The 20965-nt window shown below is 42.4% G+C and overlaps 2 protein-coding genes across 6 annotated transcripts in view; one reads left to right on the top strand and one right to left on the bottom strand.

Annotated features, from left to right (window-relative positions):
* Positions 1-1316: 1316 nt before the first annotated feature.
* On the bottom strand, positions 1317-14532 carry NSMCE4A (NSE4 homolog A, SMC5-SMC6 complex component). 3 transcript variants are annotated; one of them, XM_081912797.1, is made up of 11 exons: positions 14196-14528; positions 13102-13182; positions 11118-11248; positions 9230-9381; positions 8255-8357; positions 5780-5870; positions 5228-5322; positions 4063-4111; positions 3826-3911; positions 3531-3614; positions 1317-2854 (listed from the first exon to the last, which is right to left on the bottom strand). In XM_081912797.1, exons 1-11 carry the CDS (start codon positions 14464-14466, stop codon positions 2846-2848), a joined length of 1152 nt encoding a protein of 383 aa, XP_081768923.1. In that variant the 5' UTR covers positions 14467-14528; the 3' UTR covers positions 1317-2845. The 3 variants fall into 3 exon arrangements, with proteins under 3 accessions (XP_081768923.1, XP_081768922.1, XP_081768924.1); XM_081912796.1 differs by lacking the exon at positions 1317-2854 and having other exon boundaries at positions 2861-3614; positions 14196-14532; XM_081912798.1 differs by lacking the exons at positions 1317-2854; positions 14196-14528 and adding an exon at positions 13310-13533 and having other exon boundaries at positions 2861-3614.
* A 3555-nt stretch (positions 14533-18087) lies between these two features.
* TACC2 (transforming acidic coiled-coil containing protein 2) overlaps positions 18088-20965 on the top strand; it is a 153379-nt gene continuing 150501 nt past the window's right edge. For all 3 annotated transcript variants that reach the window (XM_081912584.1, XM_081912578.1, XM_081912583.1), the window contains exon 1: positions 18088-18267. The gene's annotated coding sequence lies outside the window, so the exon portion shown is untranslated. The remainder of the gene's footprint in view (positions 18268-20965) is intronic.

Genomic DNA, 20965 nt, shown 5'->3' on the forward strand with positions numbered 1-20965 from the left:
CAGGGCTCACTAGCATGTGGAAGTGCATGTTGACAAGGGGCAGAATGAGAAATAGCTTGCTCTTACAAATTTAAAAAATATTTTTATATTAATTTTCCGCACACGAAACTGAGAGAACATGTGCCTTCTTCCTTTTGTTTCTGGGCAGAAATGCTGGTACACCAATCACTTACATGAAAGTCTTTGACTGCTATAGGCTCCTGCCACTACACCAGAGTGAAAAGAAAACTAGAAGCTTAAAGTTGAGCCATTTATGCAACTATAGCCAATGACACTTGCCACTTAATGGAAGAAGGACCAGATCAGCATTTATTCTGCTTTCAGACCATCCTTTGCTGGCAACGACGGCAGCTGTTTAAACAATACAGTATTTTAATATTGTACTAATTTCCATCATCACACTAGAAGGATAGTTCCTTCAAACTCTGCTCTTCTTCAGTGCAGAAAGATATAGATTCAAACAAATACATTCATCCTTCAGTTCTCTAGTTCCTAGGATGTCATTCCAAGGGCCATAAGCACCATCTGATTTCTCTCTCAGGCCACATAAATCTGAACTCAAAGGTCTCTATTCCAGCTGCCACAGAAATGTCCCCACAGTTCTGATATGAAGGAGTGCAGTAGCAATAGAGCTTTCCCAATTCCCTACTAGTTTTCCAAACCGGGGGTTGGGAAAAGAGACTATGCCAGGGTTGGAGATTATTTGTCAAAGGGAGTAAAAGCAAACAACCAATAGCAATTTAAAAATAATAAGAATCATGAACAAGGCCTAGAGGAGAGCAGCACTGTTCTGCCCTGTAGGCATGAGCCTGGCAGGGCACAGGATGAGACAGTCTTACCATGCTTCCTTCACCTCACCTTAGATTTCAGTCTTAATTGTCCTGCAGGTTTCCAGGTGGGGTGGGCATGAGAAATAAATTGATATGACCCTGCTACAGGATATGGGTTAGATGTATGCACGTAAGTGATTAAGTCCATATTATGGAGGCTGGTGACAGAGGGGCCCATATTAGGCCAATATGAAGTTCCCTCTGGCCCACTACACATGCAACGAACTAAGTAAGAATTTTACTAAGCTCCTGCACAGAGAAATCCACAGAAGTTATATAATTCTACCACAGGCTAACGGTTAGAGATGACTATCCTTTCATATTCACGAACACAAGTTGCTACTTGGTACATTGGTCTATATACCTACTATAATGTTGGTATTAAAGCTAGGTTACAATTAACATTACTATCACCTCACCAGCATGAGAGTTACCAGTTGGCAACTGATATAACTACAAAAATTACAGACACATAACTAGAAGAGATACAGCATTTGTGGTTTTATTGAATATTCTTAAAATAAGGAAACTGAACTGTACAATTTATAAACAATGCTTGCCAATCTATTTCTGAATGAATTGTTATGGCTGTTGTATCTGTTTTCAGCACAGTTTGTAGAAAAATATTGTATAAATTCAAATCTAATATATAGTACAATTTGGTTTTACATCTATGCCTTTTTATTTTGTTCCAAGTCCCCTTTCATATAATCTTGAATTATCACTTTGCTTTGATTTTCATGTAGCTGAAACCAACTAGTTCTTTAAAAAGACAGCAAGTTCTGTGGCCCATAAAACAAGGCAGCTCCAGGAATACATGGTTACCCCAAAACCGATAATCCAAATGGATCTTCTTGATTCTTTTAGACTTTAAGGCACATTTGTCTACAAATATTCGTAGTTGTATGCATGTGGAAGGGAGGCTACTATAGGCTGAAGGACAACTAAGTTACGCTACAATATGCTTATGTAACATACAAAAAAATTTTCAAAGCAAACTTCCATGTTATTGCATTCTATGACTTAGTTTGCATGACATAATTTGGCTTATAAACTATCAGTCACATTGGTACAAGTTTAGAAAACCATGCTCGTTTCACTCCACAAGCTGTAACCAAGGCTTATCCTTGGCTTACTGGTTCATGCTTTTCTTGAAGAGAAGCAAACCACGAGCCAAGGCTCCCACATAATGCTAAGTCAGACCATGGCTTAGCTTCAAGTAGCATGACAAGCCATGTGATCAGGGGATGAGCAAAGCGGCCACAATTTTCTGAATGCACACCAGTATGCTTGCTCGTTCAAACCATAATTTGAGCTTTGCGTTACATGCAAACTCTGCCATTAGAAAAATAACGATATCCCGCCCCCCCCCCCCAGAGTTGTTTCTCGGACATGCCACTTCCTTCTTCCCTTCACCAGAAGTAGCCTTCATAGAGCACAACGCAAATGCATATGTATATCTATTTTGAGATGTACAGAAAACTTGCTATTGAAGCAGTTTCAATGGAAACAGACACTGATGCACTCATTCAGCCAGCTGTGGAGGTTTTATGCAGAAAGATACATGTAATGCTCTCTTCTTAGCTTTCTATTTCTAAACTTTTTCCCTTCTCCCCATCATCATATATAGATGATGGAATTCAGAATCTGATGTGGCTAAGCAAACACCAATCTCTTTGTTTTATACCAAAGGCTCATTTGCAATTAACATGTACTTAACACTGTGCAGATTACAATGGGACCATCCCTCAAAAAGAGCTGGGATGGAGCCATTCTAAATCTTCAATGGAATGAAGTTGAAACATGTAAAAACATCACTTACAGAACGGACATACAGAAGGGAAGACCTTCAATTTCAAACTTTTGCTGTTAAAGCACATATATAATACATTATCACCTGGAGAGACAGAGATTTTCTTATTCAAATATCTGATCCTTAAATAGAAAAGGATTCAGCCATCCTCCTGGCAAAACTTCAAACAGGAAACTGGTCAGCACTGTCTTCTTATAGATCCTTAGGATGCCTGCATAATAAATAGAACACAAGCCACTACAAAGTAAGCTTTGTTATGTCTTCAAATATAATAAAAAAGTAAGGCTGTCATAATGGTGCAGTTTGCTTGGCCGCTGATAGGTGGCGATAGAATTATGACAGCTGCTGGTCGACAGCCGCTTTGCAGGGCAAGTAGAAGGGAAGCGGTAGTAAATACAGGTACGTGGGTGACCCAGGAGAACCGTGCAAGTACTATCAAGACAGGCTGGTGAATTCCCCCAGCAACAACCTTACTCTGCTGCTGCTGCCGCCATTGCCCAACCTCACACCAATGATGCCATTTTAACCTCAGCAGTGTCAGAGGGAGAATGTGAGGGATATGGAGGAGGGAGACAGAGGCTGGCAGCTCAGGCAAGTAACAGAGGAAGGCAGGACAAGGCAGCTGTACAGCAACTATTCTGCTCTGCCAAGGCCTACCACTTGCTTCCTCCTCGGACTCTGATGCAAAGGCTGAAATGGTTTTGGGGTGAGGAGGGCAGCATGAGCGGAAGAGGCAGGAGGAGGTCTAAGTGGAATGGGGTTGGTGAGTGAAGGGAAGCAAAGCAACCAAGCAGCGTAGCCTCTAGTCTGTACATAAAGGGAAGAATCACACTGGAAATAGCATAAAACGATTCTGTGGTAAGATTTAGGCCTGAAAGGCACCTTACATTCTCTCCGTTTCCATCTGATGTCCCAGTCTTTCTGGCAGGTGGAATCATGGGCTGTGAAATCTCAAAATTCCTCACAATATTCTGCAGCAAAGAGTTTGATCGTAATGTTATCAGTTCAATTCATCCTCTTGTGGATATAAAAAGCACATTCACAATAAGCTCTCTGCCTTTTCTCCCAGCATCCGTTAAACATATGAGGTCCACAATTGCAGAATTGTTACCCAACATGTATCTCTGGCCAATAAAAATATTCTTCCTCTGACTACTTCACTTATTTAACATTTCCATTTACCTCCCATTCTTCATAACTCATCGTTATGACTGCTTGTTTCCGTGCCTGAGCATCCTCGTCATTGTCTTCTTCAGGCGTTAAAGGCTCTATCAAAATAGGTTGAAAATTGTTTAATTTTTTTTAAAAAAGAAAAAAAAGATATATTCCAAAGTAAAACAGTATACATGTATGTAAGTTTAGTTAACTTTAGTGTTTGTTTGTTTTTAAAAAAAATAAAATATTAAAAATTATTCTTGCCTATTACAGGAAGCTTATCCTGATCCAGCTTTATTCCTGCAAGTCCATCCTAGGAGAGAAACAACTTTAATTACTAACAAGAATCAAATATGCTTAACTGATATGCAAGAATCTGAAAATTGACATTCACCTGCAAAGTTCAGACATAATGAGAAATCATGATTTCCGGCTACGAGAATGAGCCACAGGAAGCCTCATAATAATTTGTCATCCCCACCGCACCCTCATTCCTTTTTTCATTCCCCATTTTAAAATAGATTTGTTTGAGCTATGGTTACTGAGAACAAGCCAGGATTTCCCATTTTTCAAAAGATTTTAAGGATCAGGCCATGTTCCCTATGGTTTTCAAGTTTTGAATTCTAAACCCATTAATGATCAGGAGAAAGCAGATTCAGACACATGGTTCAAGATTACAAATCAAACAGGATATTGGGATCAGGAGCATGCAGCTCCTCCCCACCCACACAGAAATTACGCACAAATTGCAGTAAAGCATTGCATGCAACTGTCAGCAACCCATAAATATAAGCTGTTTGTTTATTTTTTTATTGACTTTGACAACTTTAATTTAAACCAGGCTTACACAGCAAATTTCGGAAATGTTTTGTTTTACAAAAGTTGTTTAAACAGTTATAACCAGCAGAGAAACTATGCAGAAATTTATGTAAATGTTTGCACATCAGAGGGGAGGATCCATAGAGTTCTCTTGGCCCACTTTTTAAAGTGTAAAATTTTCAACGTGGACAAAGTTAGAGGTGTTCTGTAGCTGGGATTATAAATGACACAACACAGGTAACTAAGCTCCAATGTTTTCACTCAGTCTTTCCAGCCGGTGCCTTCTTGCTATTTTGGACTACCAGCTCCAACCAGCATAGCCAATGGTCAGAAATGGCAGGAGTTGTAGCCTAACAATATCTGGAGGATGCCAAGCCAGGTTAAGGAAGACTAATTTCAGGTTATGTTCATATGAACTATTTGTTAATCATACATGGCTATGGTGAGAATTAGCTAACTAACAGCCCTGGGAGAAAGAAACTTCCAAGCCCTCTGCTTCTTCGCAATTCTGCCTCGAAGAAAATTAAGTACAACAATGGCAATCATGGAAGTATGAAAATAAAACCAGCTTATTAGTGACAAAATAAAGCTTCAAAAAGTTTCTCCTTACCCTTATTAAGAATGAAACGTGAAACATGTTTTCCACAGTTCGTGCAAAAGAATCTGGATCAGTCACAAACTCAAGGAAGGATATTGGATTATTAGCTACAGAAAGAAGAATGTGGCTTTGTCGTTACTGCTACAATTATCTACCTCTTATCTACCTCCTCTCTTGCTTCCTTTAAACTCTCATTAGGTAGCAATTCATGCACATCTAAAATTCTGGAGAGATCTATTTTAATTTCATATTTGCTCTTTTCCATTGCAGATCCTGCATTGATTGAGAGCAGTGGTCCCCAAACATTTTTCCTCATGGACCACTTGAAAATTGACAGTGGCAAAGCAATTTACTAGGTGAATAAGCTTTTCCAGAAATAACACCTGAGAAATTAGGTAACAAAAAGCAAGGCTATAGACACAGACATTTCAATTTCCAATGCTGTACCTTCACACATCAGTAGAAAAGGTTTAAGTGCTGCATTCTCCTCCTCCTCCACAGTTATTCTTAAAGGAGGCAGAAGACAGAAAACTGGACCCCGCAATATGTTCTATTTATACTTACGATCTTCTCTGTGATAGGCTTGTAAGAGTCCCAAGATCCTCTCTACTTCTTTTTCTGTAGCTTCCTCGTGAGATTCTTCCATTTTATTCAACTAAAGAACCCAACAAGACAACAAGCTATCATTCACGCAGCTGCATTTTAATCAGCATCTTCCAGTTCCCCCATAATATTTTGCAAGGAAATAAAAATTATGTAACCCTTATTAAAGTCAGCTGTATTATTTTGTGCACTCCTAAGGTCAAATGAAAGATCTACATCAATATCTACAAGATACAAGTAGATAATTGTAGACTATATATACAGTCGTACCTTGGATCCTGAACGCCTTGCGTGTCGAACGTTTTGGCTCTCAAACGTTGCAAACCCGCAAGTGAGTGTTCCGGTTTGTGAACGTTCTTTGGAACGCGAACATCCGCTGCAGATTCCGAATGAGTGCAGGAAACTCCTGCAGCCAATCGGAAGGCGCGCCTTTGTTTTTGAATGTTTTTAGAAGTCAAACGGACTTCCGGAATGGATTCCGTTCGCCAACCAAGGTACGACTGTAATATATAGAGAGAGAGTGAGTGTGTGTGAGTGTGTAGCTTAAACATTTAGGTATGTAGAAGTTTTGCTCAAGCTGCCGTATTCTACTGTCCCAAAGGTGGGGGTGGGGGGGGGAGAATGTCTCTGCCAACTGAGACATGACTTTTAAGTCATACTACTAATGTACAAGAAAACTCCTGGGAGAGAGCTATCAGAGAGCTCAGTAACAGACCAAATTGAAGAGCAAGTTTTCAGTGGTGGTTTAAAGGAGTTTTATGCCTGTTTACAAATTGCAATACAGTGGTACCTCGGGTTACAGACGCTTCAGGTTACAGGATTTCGGCACTGCGGGTTGCGACCGTGCCTCCCGCACGGATCACGTTCACAACCTGAGGTTCCACTGTATTAGAAACTACCTTCCACTTCAACAATACATTTTTTTTCCTTGAATGCACATCATATGAACGTAGGAAAAAACCTCACATCACACCCTGCTCTACTAAGACAGTTCTGTGCTTCTGGACAAGCAGTCTTTCAGAACAGGTTATAAATTTGCAAAAGGTACCTCAGTTGCCTGCTTATGGCTATGGTGATTTCAGAGTGGTTGGGGAGATGAGGTTGAAATTCCTACACTGTCGAGAAAGTCATGGGGATGACTTTGGGCCAGTCGCCACCTCTCAATTTAACCTATCTGGCAAGGTTATTTTGAGGATAAAATGGTCAAGATCCATACACCTACGGTTTCTTGGAGAAAAGGGGGCTACATATGTAATATTTGGAGTGTAGTGCCTCCCATCAGCTATAGCTGGGGGTCCAGCTGTGCCCCTTATCTGGAAAGGAGCAGCTTAACTTTTGTCATCTATGTTCTGGTAACCTCTAGGTTAGGTTCCTTGCAACACATAATATGTGGAAACTTCAGCTGATGCAGAATTCAGCAGCTACTTTGCTCACTGGGGCAAGATGGTCTGAGCATAGAGTGCCGATGCTGGCCCAAATTAGTTTCCGGGTCCAAGTGCTGGTTTTGACCTATAAAGCCTTAAATGTCTCAGGGCTGCCACAGCTCAAAGGATGCTAAGCCCGCTCCAGCAATCAGCATCCCCAGGAAGGCCCACTGGGCGCTTTCATTATATATTTTAGGCAGCAGGTGAAAACATTCCTTTTCTTCCAGGCTAATTGAACAATCTATGGCCTTTTAAACTGGGGGAGTGCTTCTTGTTTGTTACTGTCATACACGTGGAGGAAAACCTTAAAACAAGTAGCAGAGTTCCCAAAAATAGATCAGAGGCAATAGTACTTCATCCAGCAGAGCTTTGCGCTGAATCAAATGAGTGTAATGGTCACAAATCTAAACACATTCAAGACTGGCAGAGTCGACAAAAAATCCACTTGCAGCACTTACAAAAAAATAAAAACTTATAACAAGACTAAAACTTAACACCAAGCATGCTATGTACAGAACACCACACCAGAAGGAAGAGAGCTAGAAAGAGAAACCCAGTCTCCTTCTGGCCTATATTAACAGTCAGCATGACCTTAATTGGAAGAGATAAGAGAACCAGTTCAAACCAGCTTCCCAGAAGGTATAACCCAAACAATCTTGACCCTTCTGCCTGCTTCTCTCACACAGAGAAGCTTCTAGGAAAGATCTCTACATATCAAATCAGTACTTTCTGCACTAAGCAATGCAAACTGACAGCTACTAGGTTATATATTTGTATTTTTATATTCTAAACCACCCTGTAATGCTTGAAGAACAGTACAAAAATTTAAGAAATAAATAACAATGTATTTATGCCTGAGTCCTGTTTTGTCACTATACCGTGAACTACAATTAATTATTTCCAGCCTTAAACATGCACCCTTAAGCTCCATGTAGCTTACACTTGCATTGCAGTGGGTTGGACTAGATGACCCTTGGATCCCTTCCAGTTCTACAATTCTACATATACACACCTGTGCAGGCATTGCCCTTCCTTCTTCTTTTGATCCTGGCTTCTTTCGTTGCCTTTCAACTCGCGGCCTCTCCACAGGAGGATCAGCAGTAAAAGTGCCCAACCTAAACCAAATAAAATATCGTTAAGTCCCTGATTTTTTGGAGGGGTGGGAGAGCCATAGCTTAGTGGTGAACATCGGCTCTGCGTGTAGAAAGTGCCTGGCATCTCCAGGTAGGGCTGGGAATGTTCCCTGTCTAAAACCTTGGACAGCCATTGGCATCAGTGGGCCGGTACTGAGCTAGAGGAACAATACTGAGCTAAATGAAATGTGCAACATTTGAAAGACCTAATATAAATCTCAAATTCAAGATTCCTGCAAGCAAGTGTGTGGAAACATAAATTTTGAAAGAATTTGATGGTGAATCTGGAGAGATTAATTTTGCAATTAGTGTCACTGAGTTGCCTGTGGAGAGGTAAAATTGACGTCCAGGTTTGTGAAGACAAGAGTACCAGCATATCTCTGCAGAACACATGCTTCCCAGTCAAAGGAATACAGAAAAGGCCTCATAAAACAGCTGTGTGTAAACAACAACATGGCAGCTGGGCACAGAAACAGGAAATACTACTTTATCTTCTCATTCTGAAAAGTTCAAAATAAAGGTAGCTGCAGTCCAAAAGCCATCAGTCTCTTTTCTCCAGCGCAACCTGGTTAACTTCCTGTCCACATTTGGTGCAACACCCCCTCAAGGTGCAAGGCAGAAAGGACAAGACAGTGAAAAGCCTCTGCTGCTGTTTCTCTCCATCTCCAGATGATCAGCAGCAGCCACTGACAGAAAAGGACCAAATGTTGAGTTCACTTGGCTATGTGATCAGACAGCCACTCTGCAAAGGTTTGTACTCAAACAGGGTTTTTGCCAATCCCTTCTCTACAGGGTAAATGCTGCAAGGCTTCTCATACCACAGTTAAGTTGAAGGAAACCTCAAAGAAACTTACATGCAGTGGAAAATGGGTGCTCTTTTAAAATACTTCATTGCTTCTTGACCTAGTTTAGTCCAAGCATCACTAGGCAAAAATCCACCATCGGCCTGCTCTTCTTCGCTATCGCTATTTTCTCTTTCCAGGCGATTTAAACCCATAAATGATAACTGTGGAGGAAACACACTGCAGTATCATTTCCTATCTGTAGCGAAAATGTGCGTCACCAAAAACTATGAATCCACTTTCTAGAAATAGATACATGAACGGAATAGCAAGTTAAATACGTCAGAACTTTGAAGGAAATTACCAAAGAAACATAAATGAGATTCTATTTAATCTAATAGAATCTCATGCTCAGAGGCCATTCCAAGCACATAGAGGGTCAAACCCCAGTTGTATCGCTCATAAACTTATTACAGACTTGCTACTAATTTAGCAAAGTGCTATATTAGAAAAATCCTTACGTCTGGCTCAGCCAGGCTTACCTTACAGTCTTAAACTTCAAAAATAAATAAATCAATGTTTTATTATTAAAACTGAGGGCTATTCAATTCTAGCCACACACTGGACCTGCAGCATGTTGTGAACCATTTGCAATGTCCCAGCTATTACAACCTGTGACTCCAAGTCAACAGAGGCAGAGCCCTTTCTGGTTCTTTTCCCTACCAGGAACTGCTCCCACCAGCTTCCTGTCTGCAGATGTGATCAGCTTAGCGAAGACAAGGGAGACCCTTATCCTTTCTACATACCCTGGCAATATGGCACATATAACCTTATTTGGCTCTACTGAACCACAAAGGGTACCTAGTAACAAATGGTGACAGCGCTGGTACCTGCCTGATGTAAGAAGTTAATTTAGAAATATAGCACAGATTTTAACTTACTGCTGCAAGCAACTTGGATCATCACAATACTGTGATAGTTGTAGGATTCCACACAAATGCAAGACTGGAGAATATGGTATTGGGCAGAGTTTAGTTACCCCCAACCAAAGGCCATGTTAAAAATAAGGAGCATGTTTTTCGTTCCTGTAACAGAAGCTTTGTGGGCAATGCTTGGTGTTCTTATTCAGTTCTCATTCTGGCTTCTAATTTTTTTTAAGAGCTCTAGTACCCTGAATAGTTTCTTGGCCCTCTCCATAACTAAGAAATTAAAAATACTGACTAAATAAACAAGCAAAATATGCATAATTTAGAAAGTTTAAGCATAACTAAGAAGTCAGCTTTTCTTTGCACATAACCAAAACTATGCTTCTGAATTTTTTTTATTTATATTTTGACTTAAGCACAGAGGTTCTTTTCAGCTATGGTTTGTGTTAACCATAGTTAAGAACACACCAGAGTTTGTCTTTCTAGCTGTCCACTACGGTTTTAAGCTGCTTGTTTGCTTATTTCTCTCATCTGTTCATAACTCGAGTTTCACACGTTCTTGATGATGTAACACATTCTTGGAGCAAATAAATGGCCCTAAACTGAACTGAGCACAAATTGTATTACAAACCAGTTTCAGAACCCAGTCTGTTGGTCCCAAACAAGCCACAGCTTGTGAACAGTCTTTGTTCACAAACTTAAAAAAACTCCATGGTTTAGCAAAACAGCCCATGATTTTGCATTACCTCTGAACCCAGAGTATGTCCTACCCAGCTATGTGAATCTTGCATTTCATACTACAGGATTTGGGACCTTTGTATATTTGGGACCTTCATATAAGTGCTCAGCAATGTGCTTATCTTGCAACAATAAAGTTATTTGCTTTCACATCTATACTAGAAATAATTTTGTTAATGAGCAGTAGGTAACCAGGAAAAAATAGTGGTGGTGATGATTTATGGACCCAACTCCTATTTAATAACTCTTAAACATAGCACTTTATATTACTTCAAAACTGATCACTCCAAACTTACTAAATCTTCAGCAAACTCAGATGGATCAAACACTGTCATCTCCGAGTGCAACTGGCTTGCCTTTTCCTTTCCTAGATTTGATGCCAAAACTAGGAACTGAGCATCCAAAGCAGCCTCCCTTGCCCGGGACACTGTTATGAAAGAAATACATTTTGTTACTGCCAGAGACAACTGAAAAATAAGAACAATTTGATTTTAATTACCACCCACTTTTCTAAGGGGCCAAGATTTCAGGCCCTCAAGCATTCAATGAGATCTACTAGAACAGAAAATTGCAATTCCTTGTGGCAGCATCAAATACATTTCTGCTTCTAAGATGGTTTGGAAGAGTGGGTTCTTAATGACCACCTGCAAAGAGTCTGCTGAAGGTGCCTAGAGATAATTTGGGTGCAAACCCTAAAAGACCTACTGTCCCACTTAGACCAACGTCACTTGGTATGGGGGGCTGTGATGGACTCCAGCTTCCAAGGCCTAATTAGTTTAGGACCACGCTGTTATGCACTGATTGATTTATTGTAGTTATATTTTGATAAATTATTAGACGGAGTGCTAATTTTCAGTAGTCATACCTCTGGTTGGGTTAGGTTCATGTTGCGGATTTTCGGGTTGCGAATGCGGCAAACCCAGAAGTGTATACTGCACGCTTTGCGCATGAGCGCTCTATTGCATCACACGCACGCACAGAAGCAGCACTTTTCAGGGTGCAAACGGCACCCCGGAACGGATTGCATCCATAAGTAGAGGTACCACTGTATATTGATAGGTATACTGAATATTATTGTGCTATGAATTTATTGCATTGTTTTAGATTCTGTGGATTGTTTTTGCTGTTCATGTTTGTATTTATATTCATAGAATCATAGAACAGTAGAGTTGGAAAGGACCCCAAGGATCATCTAGTCCAGGCACCCCCAAACTCAGCCCTCCAGATGTTTTGGGACTACAGTTCCCATCATCCCTGACCACTGGTCCTGTTAGCTAGGAATGATGGGAGTTGTAGTCCCAAAACATCTGGAGGACTGAGTTTGGAGAAGCCTGATCTAGTCCAACCCCCTGCAATGCAGGAATATGCAGCTCTCCCATACGGGGGATTGAACCGGCAACCTTGGATAGAGCGTGGTGCTGATAATGCCATTTAAGCTGCTTCGTATGTTATTTTTCATATAAACTGTCTTGCGCACCAACTATGGGAAGATGGTATATACCGTATTTTTCGCACCAGACCACAAGACGCACCTAATTTTTGGAGGAGAAAAACAAGAAAAAAAAAATTTTCTGAATCTCAGAAGCCAGAACAGCAAGAGGGATCGCTGCGCAGTCGGCATTCGCTCCATAAGACGCACACACATTTCCCCTTACTTTTTAGGAGGGAAAAAGTGAGTCTTATAGAGCAAAAAATACGGTGAATAAAATTGGCGTTGATATATGAAGCAACAAGAGGATGCTAGGCAATGGAAGCTACCATGTAATTGTTCCTAAATCAACCTAATATTCCAATTCAAGAATGGTTACAGTTTTCCAAGTCAGTAGGAAGGGAGCCCCTGAAGACATCTAGTTAGAGTACAATTATTTGTACATGTATCAGTCGTACTCTATCAACAGGCACAGAACCAAAGAGCCAGAAAGATAATGTTTCAGAGAAATGAGAAACTTCAAAGGCCTTGAAAACAGAAAAGAACAGCTACCCTCCTCTGCCCCCACTTTTTCCCAGGCCTTCACACTCCTATTCCTGCTGTTATCTAAGGAATGCAGAAAGCTAGAGCCAGCATCCTTGAAAAGATTGCTTAGTGTCTCTCCTCTAAGGACGTTGACTTCATTTTAAAAAAATAAAAATTAAGTTCAGTTCTATTTGACACAAGACAAAATATTAGTTACTTTTTATTTCAAGCACTTTTTTATTTCAAGCACCATTTCCAAATGTAAAGTGGGTGGGGAGGCGAGAGAAGTAAATATAAGTATCTATTGTGGGCTACCACCATCTTACCTCCTGTAAATAGTCTATTCGCATCTTCCAAAGCCTCTGTGAGTTTATCATTTCTGGTGCTCAGCATCATTTCACGATTCTCTAGAATAAAAATCAAGCATAAGTAATGGGCTTTTAAAGGAAAACAAAAACAAAATAAAAACACATAATCCAAAATATACCTCTCAAGTAAATATGAATGCAAGTCAGTTACAGCTCTGAATCGTACCTCTTGACTTACAGCTTGTTTAACTTTATGCATGTTCTAACCACAGCAACAGCTCTAGAATCATCAACCTAACAGCACCTACATTTAGAACAAGCATACGCAGGTTGGAAACCAGGTAACTGAAGAAGCATCATTCTCTATACTTGCTAGCGCAGGCATTAAAATAATATTGAGAGGCCATAACACTTAGGATTAGGGTTTCATGAGAATTTCTAAAGAAGAGCATGAGAAAAGCTGCCAGTGCGTTGTAAGAAAATATGCTTTTAATTGGTGCTATTTTATGAAGAAAGAATAAAGAAATAATAAAAGCCGTGAGTTTGAAAATAAACAGGGGGATTCACATATCACTATTTTGTCCCAAGTGGGGTATGCCGTTCCAAAGCACACTCGAGGATATGCAAACTTTCTGAACATTTTTGGTTTCTCCTTCGTACTACCCGCAGCAACGGAAGAGATGCGTTTTGCACCCTTTCCGTTGCGAGCCACGACACAAAAGCCATGCATCAATGAAGCACAAAAAAACAACTTTCCCCATAGCCGACGGGGAGTACAGTACATATTGCTATTCCAACTCATGACACAGAAGGGAGAAAGTGAAAGTGCGAAGAGGGGGGATCGGGTCCCTGCAGGGGCGGCCAACTCTCCCACGCCTTCTGGCGGACCGTTGTGAGAAGAGAGAGCTGGACCCTTTTTTGGGGGGGGGCATATGGGCTCCTTCCCTTATGTGGGTACAAGACCAGCCAGCCCCCCACCCCACTTCTCTACCAGTCTTTACCAGTCACCCCAGTCAACCTTTCCCTAGGGCGCGGAGGGGGGACGACCCCCGGGACCGTCGAGGGGAGCCCAGCGCCTGCAGATCGGCTCCCCTCTCCCGCCCCGCACCTACGCTGCACGGAGGAGATGAGCTCCCGGTACTGCTGGCGGAGCAGCCGCCGCGTCGCTTCGTCCGCCCCGTCGCTGTCCGACGGCCCCGGCAAGGCGCCCTCGGCTCCCGCTGCTCCTCCGGCCGCCCCGTCCTCTTCTTCGCTGCCTCGCCCGCCGCCATCCCCGTCGCCCGCTCGCGCCCGGCGTCGAGGAGTGCCGCCGTCGGGGGAGCCGAGCTGCTGGCTTCGGGAGCGCCGAGGTGCGTCGCCGCGGTCGCTGCCGGAGCCGGACATGGTAGCTGCGCGCTCTGCCCCGCGCGCCTCTCGAGTGAGAGCGGCTCTGCCCTCCCGCTCTCGCTTGAACCGCTCGGGGAAGGAGAAAGGGGGCGTGGCAGACTCCGGACGCCCTAGATACACGAACGGGTAGAGCGCCTCGCTCGACTTCCGGCAAAAGGAAAGAGAAAGATGTTAATCGGCTCTATACTTCTCTATCTCTAGGATACTCGAGGTGAGCCGGAAAGAGCGACGGAAAGCCGAGGGGTCCGAATCAAATCGCGAAGCGTAGCTCAGCCGCTGATGCTGCTTCGTCGTTCAATGTGGTTGTGTACTTTTGATCTTTCATTTATGACTACTTTTAGTTTTGTTATGTTTGTAATTATGTGATTTTTTAATATATATGTTGCAGGCTGCCTTGAGCATGGTTTTAACTTTGGAAAGGTAATATACAAATGAAATGATTCATTGATCCCGAGTTAAAAGATGTACAGTGGTGCCTCGCAAGACGAAATTAATTCGTTCCGCAAGTCTCTTCGTCTTGCGAGTTTTTCGTCTTGCGATGCACGGTTTTCCATAGGAATGCATTGAAAATCAATTAATGCGTTCCTATGGAAACCGCCTTCCCCCGACCTCTTCTGGCGGGCGGCATTTTAAAATCGCCCGGGACAGCGGAGGACTTCTCCGCTGTCCGGGGCGATTTAAAAGCCCCTGGGAAGGCAGGCAGGGGGGACAAAGACTTTTGCCCCCTGCCTGCCTTCAGAAGAGGTCCAGGACAGGCTTCGTGGACCCCTCCGCAAGCAGCGGGAGCGCTCCTTGCGGAGAGTTGCCAGCGCGCCCAGGCTTTCCCGCCCCGCCGCCGGGCTTCGGGACATCGTTCCGATGCCGGGCGGCGGGGGGAGGCTTTCCCGCCCCGAAGCCGGGCGGCGGGGGGAGGCGTTCCTGCCCTGATGCCGGGCGGCGGGGGGAGGCTTCAAAAGCCGTCCGGGGGCTTTTAAATCGCCCCGGACAGTCCCGGGGCGATTTAAAAGCCCCCGGTTAGGCAGGCAGGGGGGGCAAAGACTTTTGCCCCCCGCCCGCCTTCGGAAGAGGTCCAGGACCTCTTCCCAAGGCGGGCGGGGGGCAAAAGTCTTTGCCCCCCCTGCCTGCCTTCAAAAGCCGTCCGGGATAGCGGGAAGCGCTTCCCTGCTATCCCGGACCGCTTTTAAAATGCTGGCGGTGGGGAGCAAAGCCTTTCGCCCCCGCCGGCCTTCCTGGACCTCTTCTGAAGTCCGGAGGGGGGGAAAAGGCTTTGCTCCCCACCGCCAGCATTTAAAAAAAGGTCCCCGAGATTTCCCTATGGGCTTTCGTCTTGCGATGCAAGCCCATAGGGAAAATCGTTTAGCGAAGCGTCGCAAAAACCGAAAAACCCTTTCGTCTTGCGGGTTTTTCGTCTTGCGAGGCATTCGTCTTGCGGGGCACCACTGTATAAGCTATCACTTCTGTACCCTCCTTTATAATAATCATCATTTGATTCCAGAAACACAGTTAAGGTAGCAGCACAAAATCCAGGGAAGTGTTTTCAATCTATACAGTGCCTTAAAAAAACAACCAAGCAACTTTTTGGGAACAAAATCAGTCAACAAAATTCTGAAACATATCTCATGTAAGGAGGAAGAAACTGCTCTTTTGGGGGATGCAGTTTTTCCTATCCCCTGAGGCCTTTCGACTGTTGCCAATGCATGCAGTGGGAGGAGCTGGCTGGGTGAAGTTAAAGCCGAGAGCCCGATCAGCTGATTCCTCGGGGTCTGCCTGGTTGTGCATAAAAGCAGGTGCACGCGAGTGCCTTCGAAGAAACGCGTGCTCAGTGAAATGAACCAAAGAAATTTCCGCGAGTGGACTTGCGGGAAAACACCAGCACAGTCTTTCCCCTGTCCAGTTCAGTCTGAGTGTTTTTTTTTTGAGCAGAAGAAATGCGCAGGCAGTGACTGTGAATGCTGTTTAGCAAACTCCGATTTAAGAACAAATGCATGTGATAAAGAGAGAGTGCTCCGCCTCCGCACACTCTGATTTCTTGCTTGGTACATGAGGAAGATGTGGCACCCAGCAGGGGGTAGTAGCAGCATATGATCGTCTGAGCCTGCTGCAATTAGTAGCCCAAAAATGAGCTTTATTAAGCTGCAGCACTCAGGACAATTTACATAAGATAAAATAAATCAAGGACAAATGAGCTTAATAAAAACTTTTTTTCTAATATACCAGTTAGCCACAGTGGTTCGCTGTGTAGGGCTGCTTGTTTCTGTTGCTAGGCAAAGACCTTTGGCCACAGTATGAGTTTAAAAAGAAAGCCAAGTGAAAACCCTAAAAGGCATGGCTTACTCACTGCAGCATGCTTAGCATATACACAGCCTAGTCTTAAATACACTCAGATTTACTTCATAGTACATGTGTGCAGAATTGGAGCCCTGCCTTCCCTGAAGATTTAAGAGAGGTGACAATAACTAAAAGTATACAAAGAAAATTGCACCCACATCTGAATGGCAGGATCTAGAATCAGTCTAAATTGAAAGCAGTATTTTAAGGACAAGGATACATGTATGTGCTACGAACAGAGGTGAATGCAGCCTGACAGCAGGGATGAGGAACTAGTGAGGCCCTTCAAATGTTATTGGATTCCAATTCCCATCATCCTCAGCCAGCATAGCCGGTGGAGAGGGCTCATGGGAACTGTAGTCAAACAATGCTCAGAGGACAACACTTCTTCATCCCTGCTTTAAAGTTATTTTCACTGTGAGCTCTCTGATGACATTTCCCCCTTGACAGCTAAGGCCAGAGTCTTCCTGGTTAAGAGGCTAAGACAAAACCTCAGCCTGTGAACTCTGAGAAAGCAAGACTTCTTGGATGCCCTCTAATGGAACAAAGGCAGCACGGCAGTTGTGGAAGTGCAACCATGTGGGACAGGCAGGCAGCAGGTTGAGTGGGAGCATTATTTTTAAACAAGAAAACTTTGCAAGGAAAGGTTTAAATGCAGCCATCTGTCTCTTTGCAATAGCTGAGAAGCTAGACTCTACACAGGCTACCCCAATCCTCGCAAATAAATAAATAAATAAGACTTCTACCTTTTGTTTTTATTTTAGAGTAATGCCTTCTCGGGGGGGGGGGAGAGTGCTGAAATAGTAGTGCTGTTAATCATTTAGGAATTGCATTTGCTGATCCTCCTGTAGAAGAGAATGTGGGGGCAGGGCTAGACAGGATCCCAGCCAAATCCTGTGCATGTAAATTTTGAAATAAGTCCCATTCAGTGGGACTTTGATCTCAGCTAGGACCTGAGCCTTCAAGTTTCTGTGTGGGCTTCAATTCGAGCCTGGTCCTAATTTTATCCAGTGAGCAAGCAGAGAGGTATTATGCGTCTAAGTATGTGTGTTTTAAAGTTGAAACCAAAAATACACAGAGTTAAAATCCCAAAGGGCTATACTGGCATAATATATAAATATTGCATTTAGTAATAAACCAAGGAATAAAACATTCTGCATCTAGTTTACAGCACCTGGGAGGGTGTGTTCATGTGGAGTGCATTTCCTTTTATGCTATTTTCCCATCCAGTAACGGGGGATTCCTGCAGAGAACTGACGTGTTGTAGCTTTGAGCTCCCGGGGTCAGATTCCTTACACTTCACGGCTATCCAGCATAGTGTTCTCAAACCGAAGCCAATTCACATTAATAGAACACTTTCATGTGATCCAGGGGGAAAGGGATCCACACACACAGGAGGAAAAGGCAGGGAGTGAAGGACGCTGTCAGATCAGGGGCACCGTTTTTGCTTTTCGATTGGAGGAAAACGAGGTAAGTAAATCCTAAATCACACTTCTGTAAATCCTTTTTGACAACAGAAAGCTTAGAACAATTTTGTTAGCTGGGCTTTTGCAGAGTATTACAGGAAAAGATTTCCTTTCCTCCTTACAGAAGTGGTTTATAACCTTCAGCTTGGAAAGTTGTGAAGAGATTTTCCCTTTTCAGCATTACAGGCTGAAATTGTATCTGTAAACGTGCTTCTGGCGTTTATTGAGCATTCATTCTTATTTGTTTGTGGGGAGGCTATGTCAATTCAAGTTTCATTCCATACTTTCCAGTGCATTTATCCACTGTTTGCCTTATTGCAAAAGGTCCGTTCTTTTGAGGAAGCAAGTTTATTGAGCAAGAGCCCCAACGGCTCCATATACCTGAATTTGCCAACATACAATTGAACCACACTCCAAAATAGTGACTGTCTGGAAACACATCCAGAATTTTGAAGCCGGAATAGGGATGCCAATTTGAGATTAAATGATGCAGATTAACCATCCAAGGTGTACTTTTCATAGATGTTTATTCTAGGCTGTAATAACTTTGAAAATGCTGCTTGCTGGCATTTACTTAATTGTTTTACCACGTTTATGCAATACATTGATTTTATTTATCATACATTTCAGGTATAAAAAGGAATGCATGGGATGGTATTTGCTGCTTTCAATTATTCAAGCCTTATATTATACCAGCCTGGTGCTTGCCATATGTTTTGGACCACAACTCCCATCAGCCCTAGCTCCAGCTGGCTGTGGTTGATGGGAATTGTAGTCCAAAACCTCTGAAGGTTGCCAGATTGGTGAAGGCTGTTCTTTTCATCACCTTTCTCACCTGAATGACTTGATTAAAAACATCTGACACATTAGAGGATATGCATATACATGTAGGGGCAGAATTTCAGCATCTGTGATCTGTTTCTGCTCTTTAAAGAGGTGGTAGGGGAAGGTGATTCTGACCCCAGGTGCACTGACCCGTTGCACCCTACAGAAATATTTATCTATTTAAAATATATATTTTTATATATTATGCTTTTATTATGATTTTATTGGGTGCCAACAGAGCATAGAGTCTGTTTTCAAGTCATTGAATCATATACCTCTTGACTGTAATGAAACCTTTAAGCAATTTACATTTATATTTTGATTTAAACCAAATTATAATAGCATAGGCTATTTGAACTACTGTGTATATATTGTATATATACGGAGCATCTATAAGAAAGAAAATGTTTGGTCCAGTTTTACGATATTCACATTCTTGTCCCCCTTTCTTCCAAGGAATTTAAGTTCATTACTTCCCTCTTCACCCAGGCCTTGTACTAATTAAACAATCTATGGCATTTTAAGCTGTAGGGGGTATTGTTTGTAATTTTATTATGTAATTTTTGTTTTTGTAATGAGAACTGCCATGTGATCCTCAGATGAAGGATGGTATATAAATCTCATAAATAACAACAAAAATAAGTTGCCCTGCATGCTTCTCTTCCTCTGTGCCTCATTTTATCTTCACAACAACCCTGTGAGGTAGGTTGAGCTGAGAGATAATTGACTGGTTTGGGACCACCTAGTGGGCTTCGTAGCTGATGGGGGGCGGATCTGACCCTGGATCAATCCCCCCCCCTCTCTCTCTCTGTGTGTGTGTGTGTGTGTGTGTGTTTGAAGGATGAGATACATTATAGATAACAATAACAGCAAACAAGTGGGAACTTCAATGAATTGTTGCTGTGTTGAATGTTCAGACTGACAGATAGGCATGCCCTTTCACAGCACACTCCATTCCATTCCCCCTTCTGGTTGGACCAATGCGGGAAGACAATTCTAGACTAGATGGGCCTTTGGTTTGATCCAGCAGGGCTCTTCTTAGGTCGATGAATTGCGTAGCAACCAGTTTAAACAGAACTTTGAACTGGATTAAATGTGAAAACAGTAACAGTTTTGAAGTGTGCAACTGACAAGGACTCCAAATGTTTGGTATTGCAAAGTATTTACTACAACCATTCTGTAACTAAAATATTAATTTAACAAGTACCAAGTTCATAAGTTTATTGTTCTAGCTATGACAAACTTGTAACAATAGTATTAATAAAATAATACAGAACATACATAAAAAAATAAGCCAACATTCATGATGAAAGAGAGAGAAGTTTGGATTTGATATCCCGCTTTATCACTACCCGAAGGAGTCTCAAAGCGGCTAACATTCTCCTTTCCCTTCCTCACTCACAACAAACACTCTGTGAGGTGAATGGGGCTTAGAGACTTCAGAGAGAAGATACCAGAGACACCAACAAGCTTAAGTCTAGCTTGATTTCAGATTAAGCCTCTGAATTACCAAAACAATTTGTTGCAATTTTATCAAACTCCTTTTTCCTTTTTAGTTATTTTTTTTTTGCAGCCAGTGGACATAGGGCTACTGTGTTACAAAGCTATTATAGTCAAAGCTATTTATAGTGTACCTATGTGTTTCTGTGAACAAAGGTTTCAGAAAGCGATCTCTTGGGTCTCTATATAAGTGGAAGGCTAACAGATAATGAGTGATGTCTTCCACCTGAGGTTGGCCACAAATACAAAGTCTGTCTGCGTATGGGACCTTGTAACAGCAGCCATCCAAGACTAGAGTGGGCCTCACTTGGAAACGCAGTTAAATAAAGGCATTTCTTAAGGAAACTGGTGAGAGTTTGGCCAGATAACTAGCTGTA

This window comes from Podarcis melisellensis (assembly GCF_964234715.1).
Source record: "Podarcis melisellensis genome assembly, chromosome: 5".
NCBI classification, from domain to species: Eukaryota; Metazoa; Chordata; class Lepidosauria; order Squamata; family Lacertidae; genus Podarcis; species Podarcis melisellensis.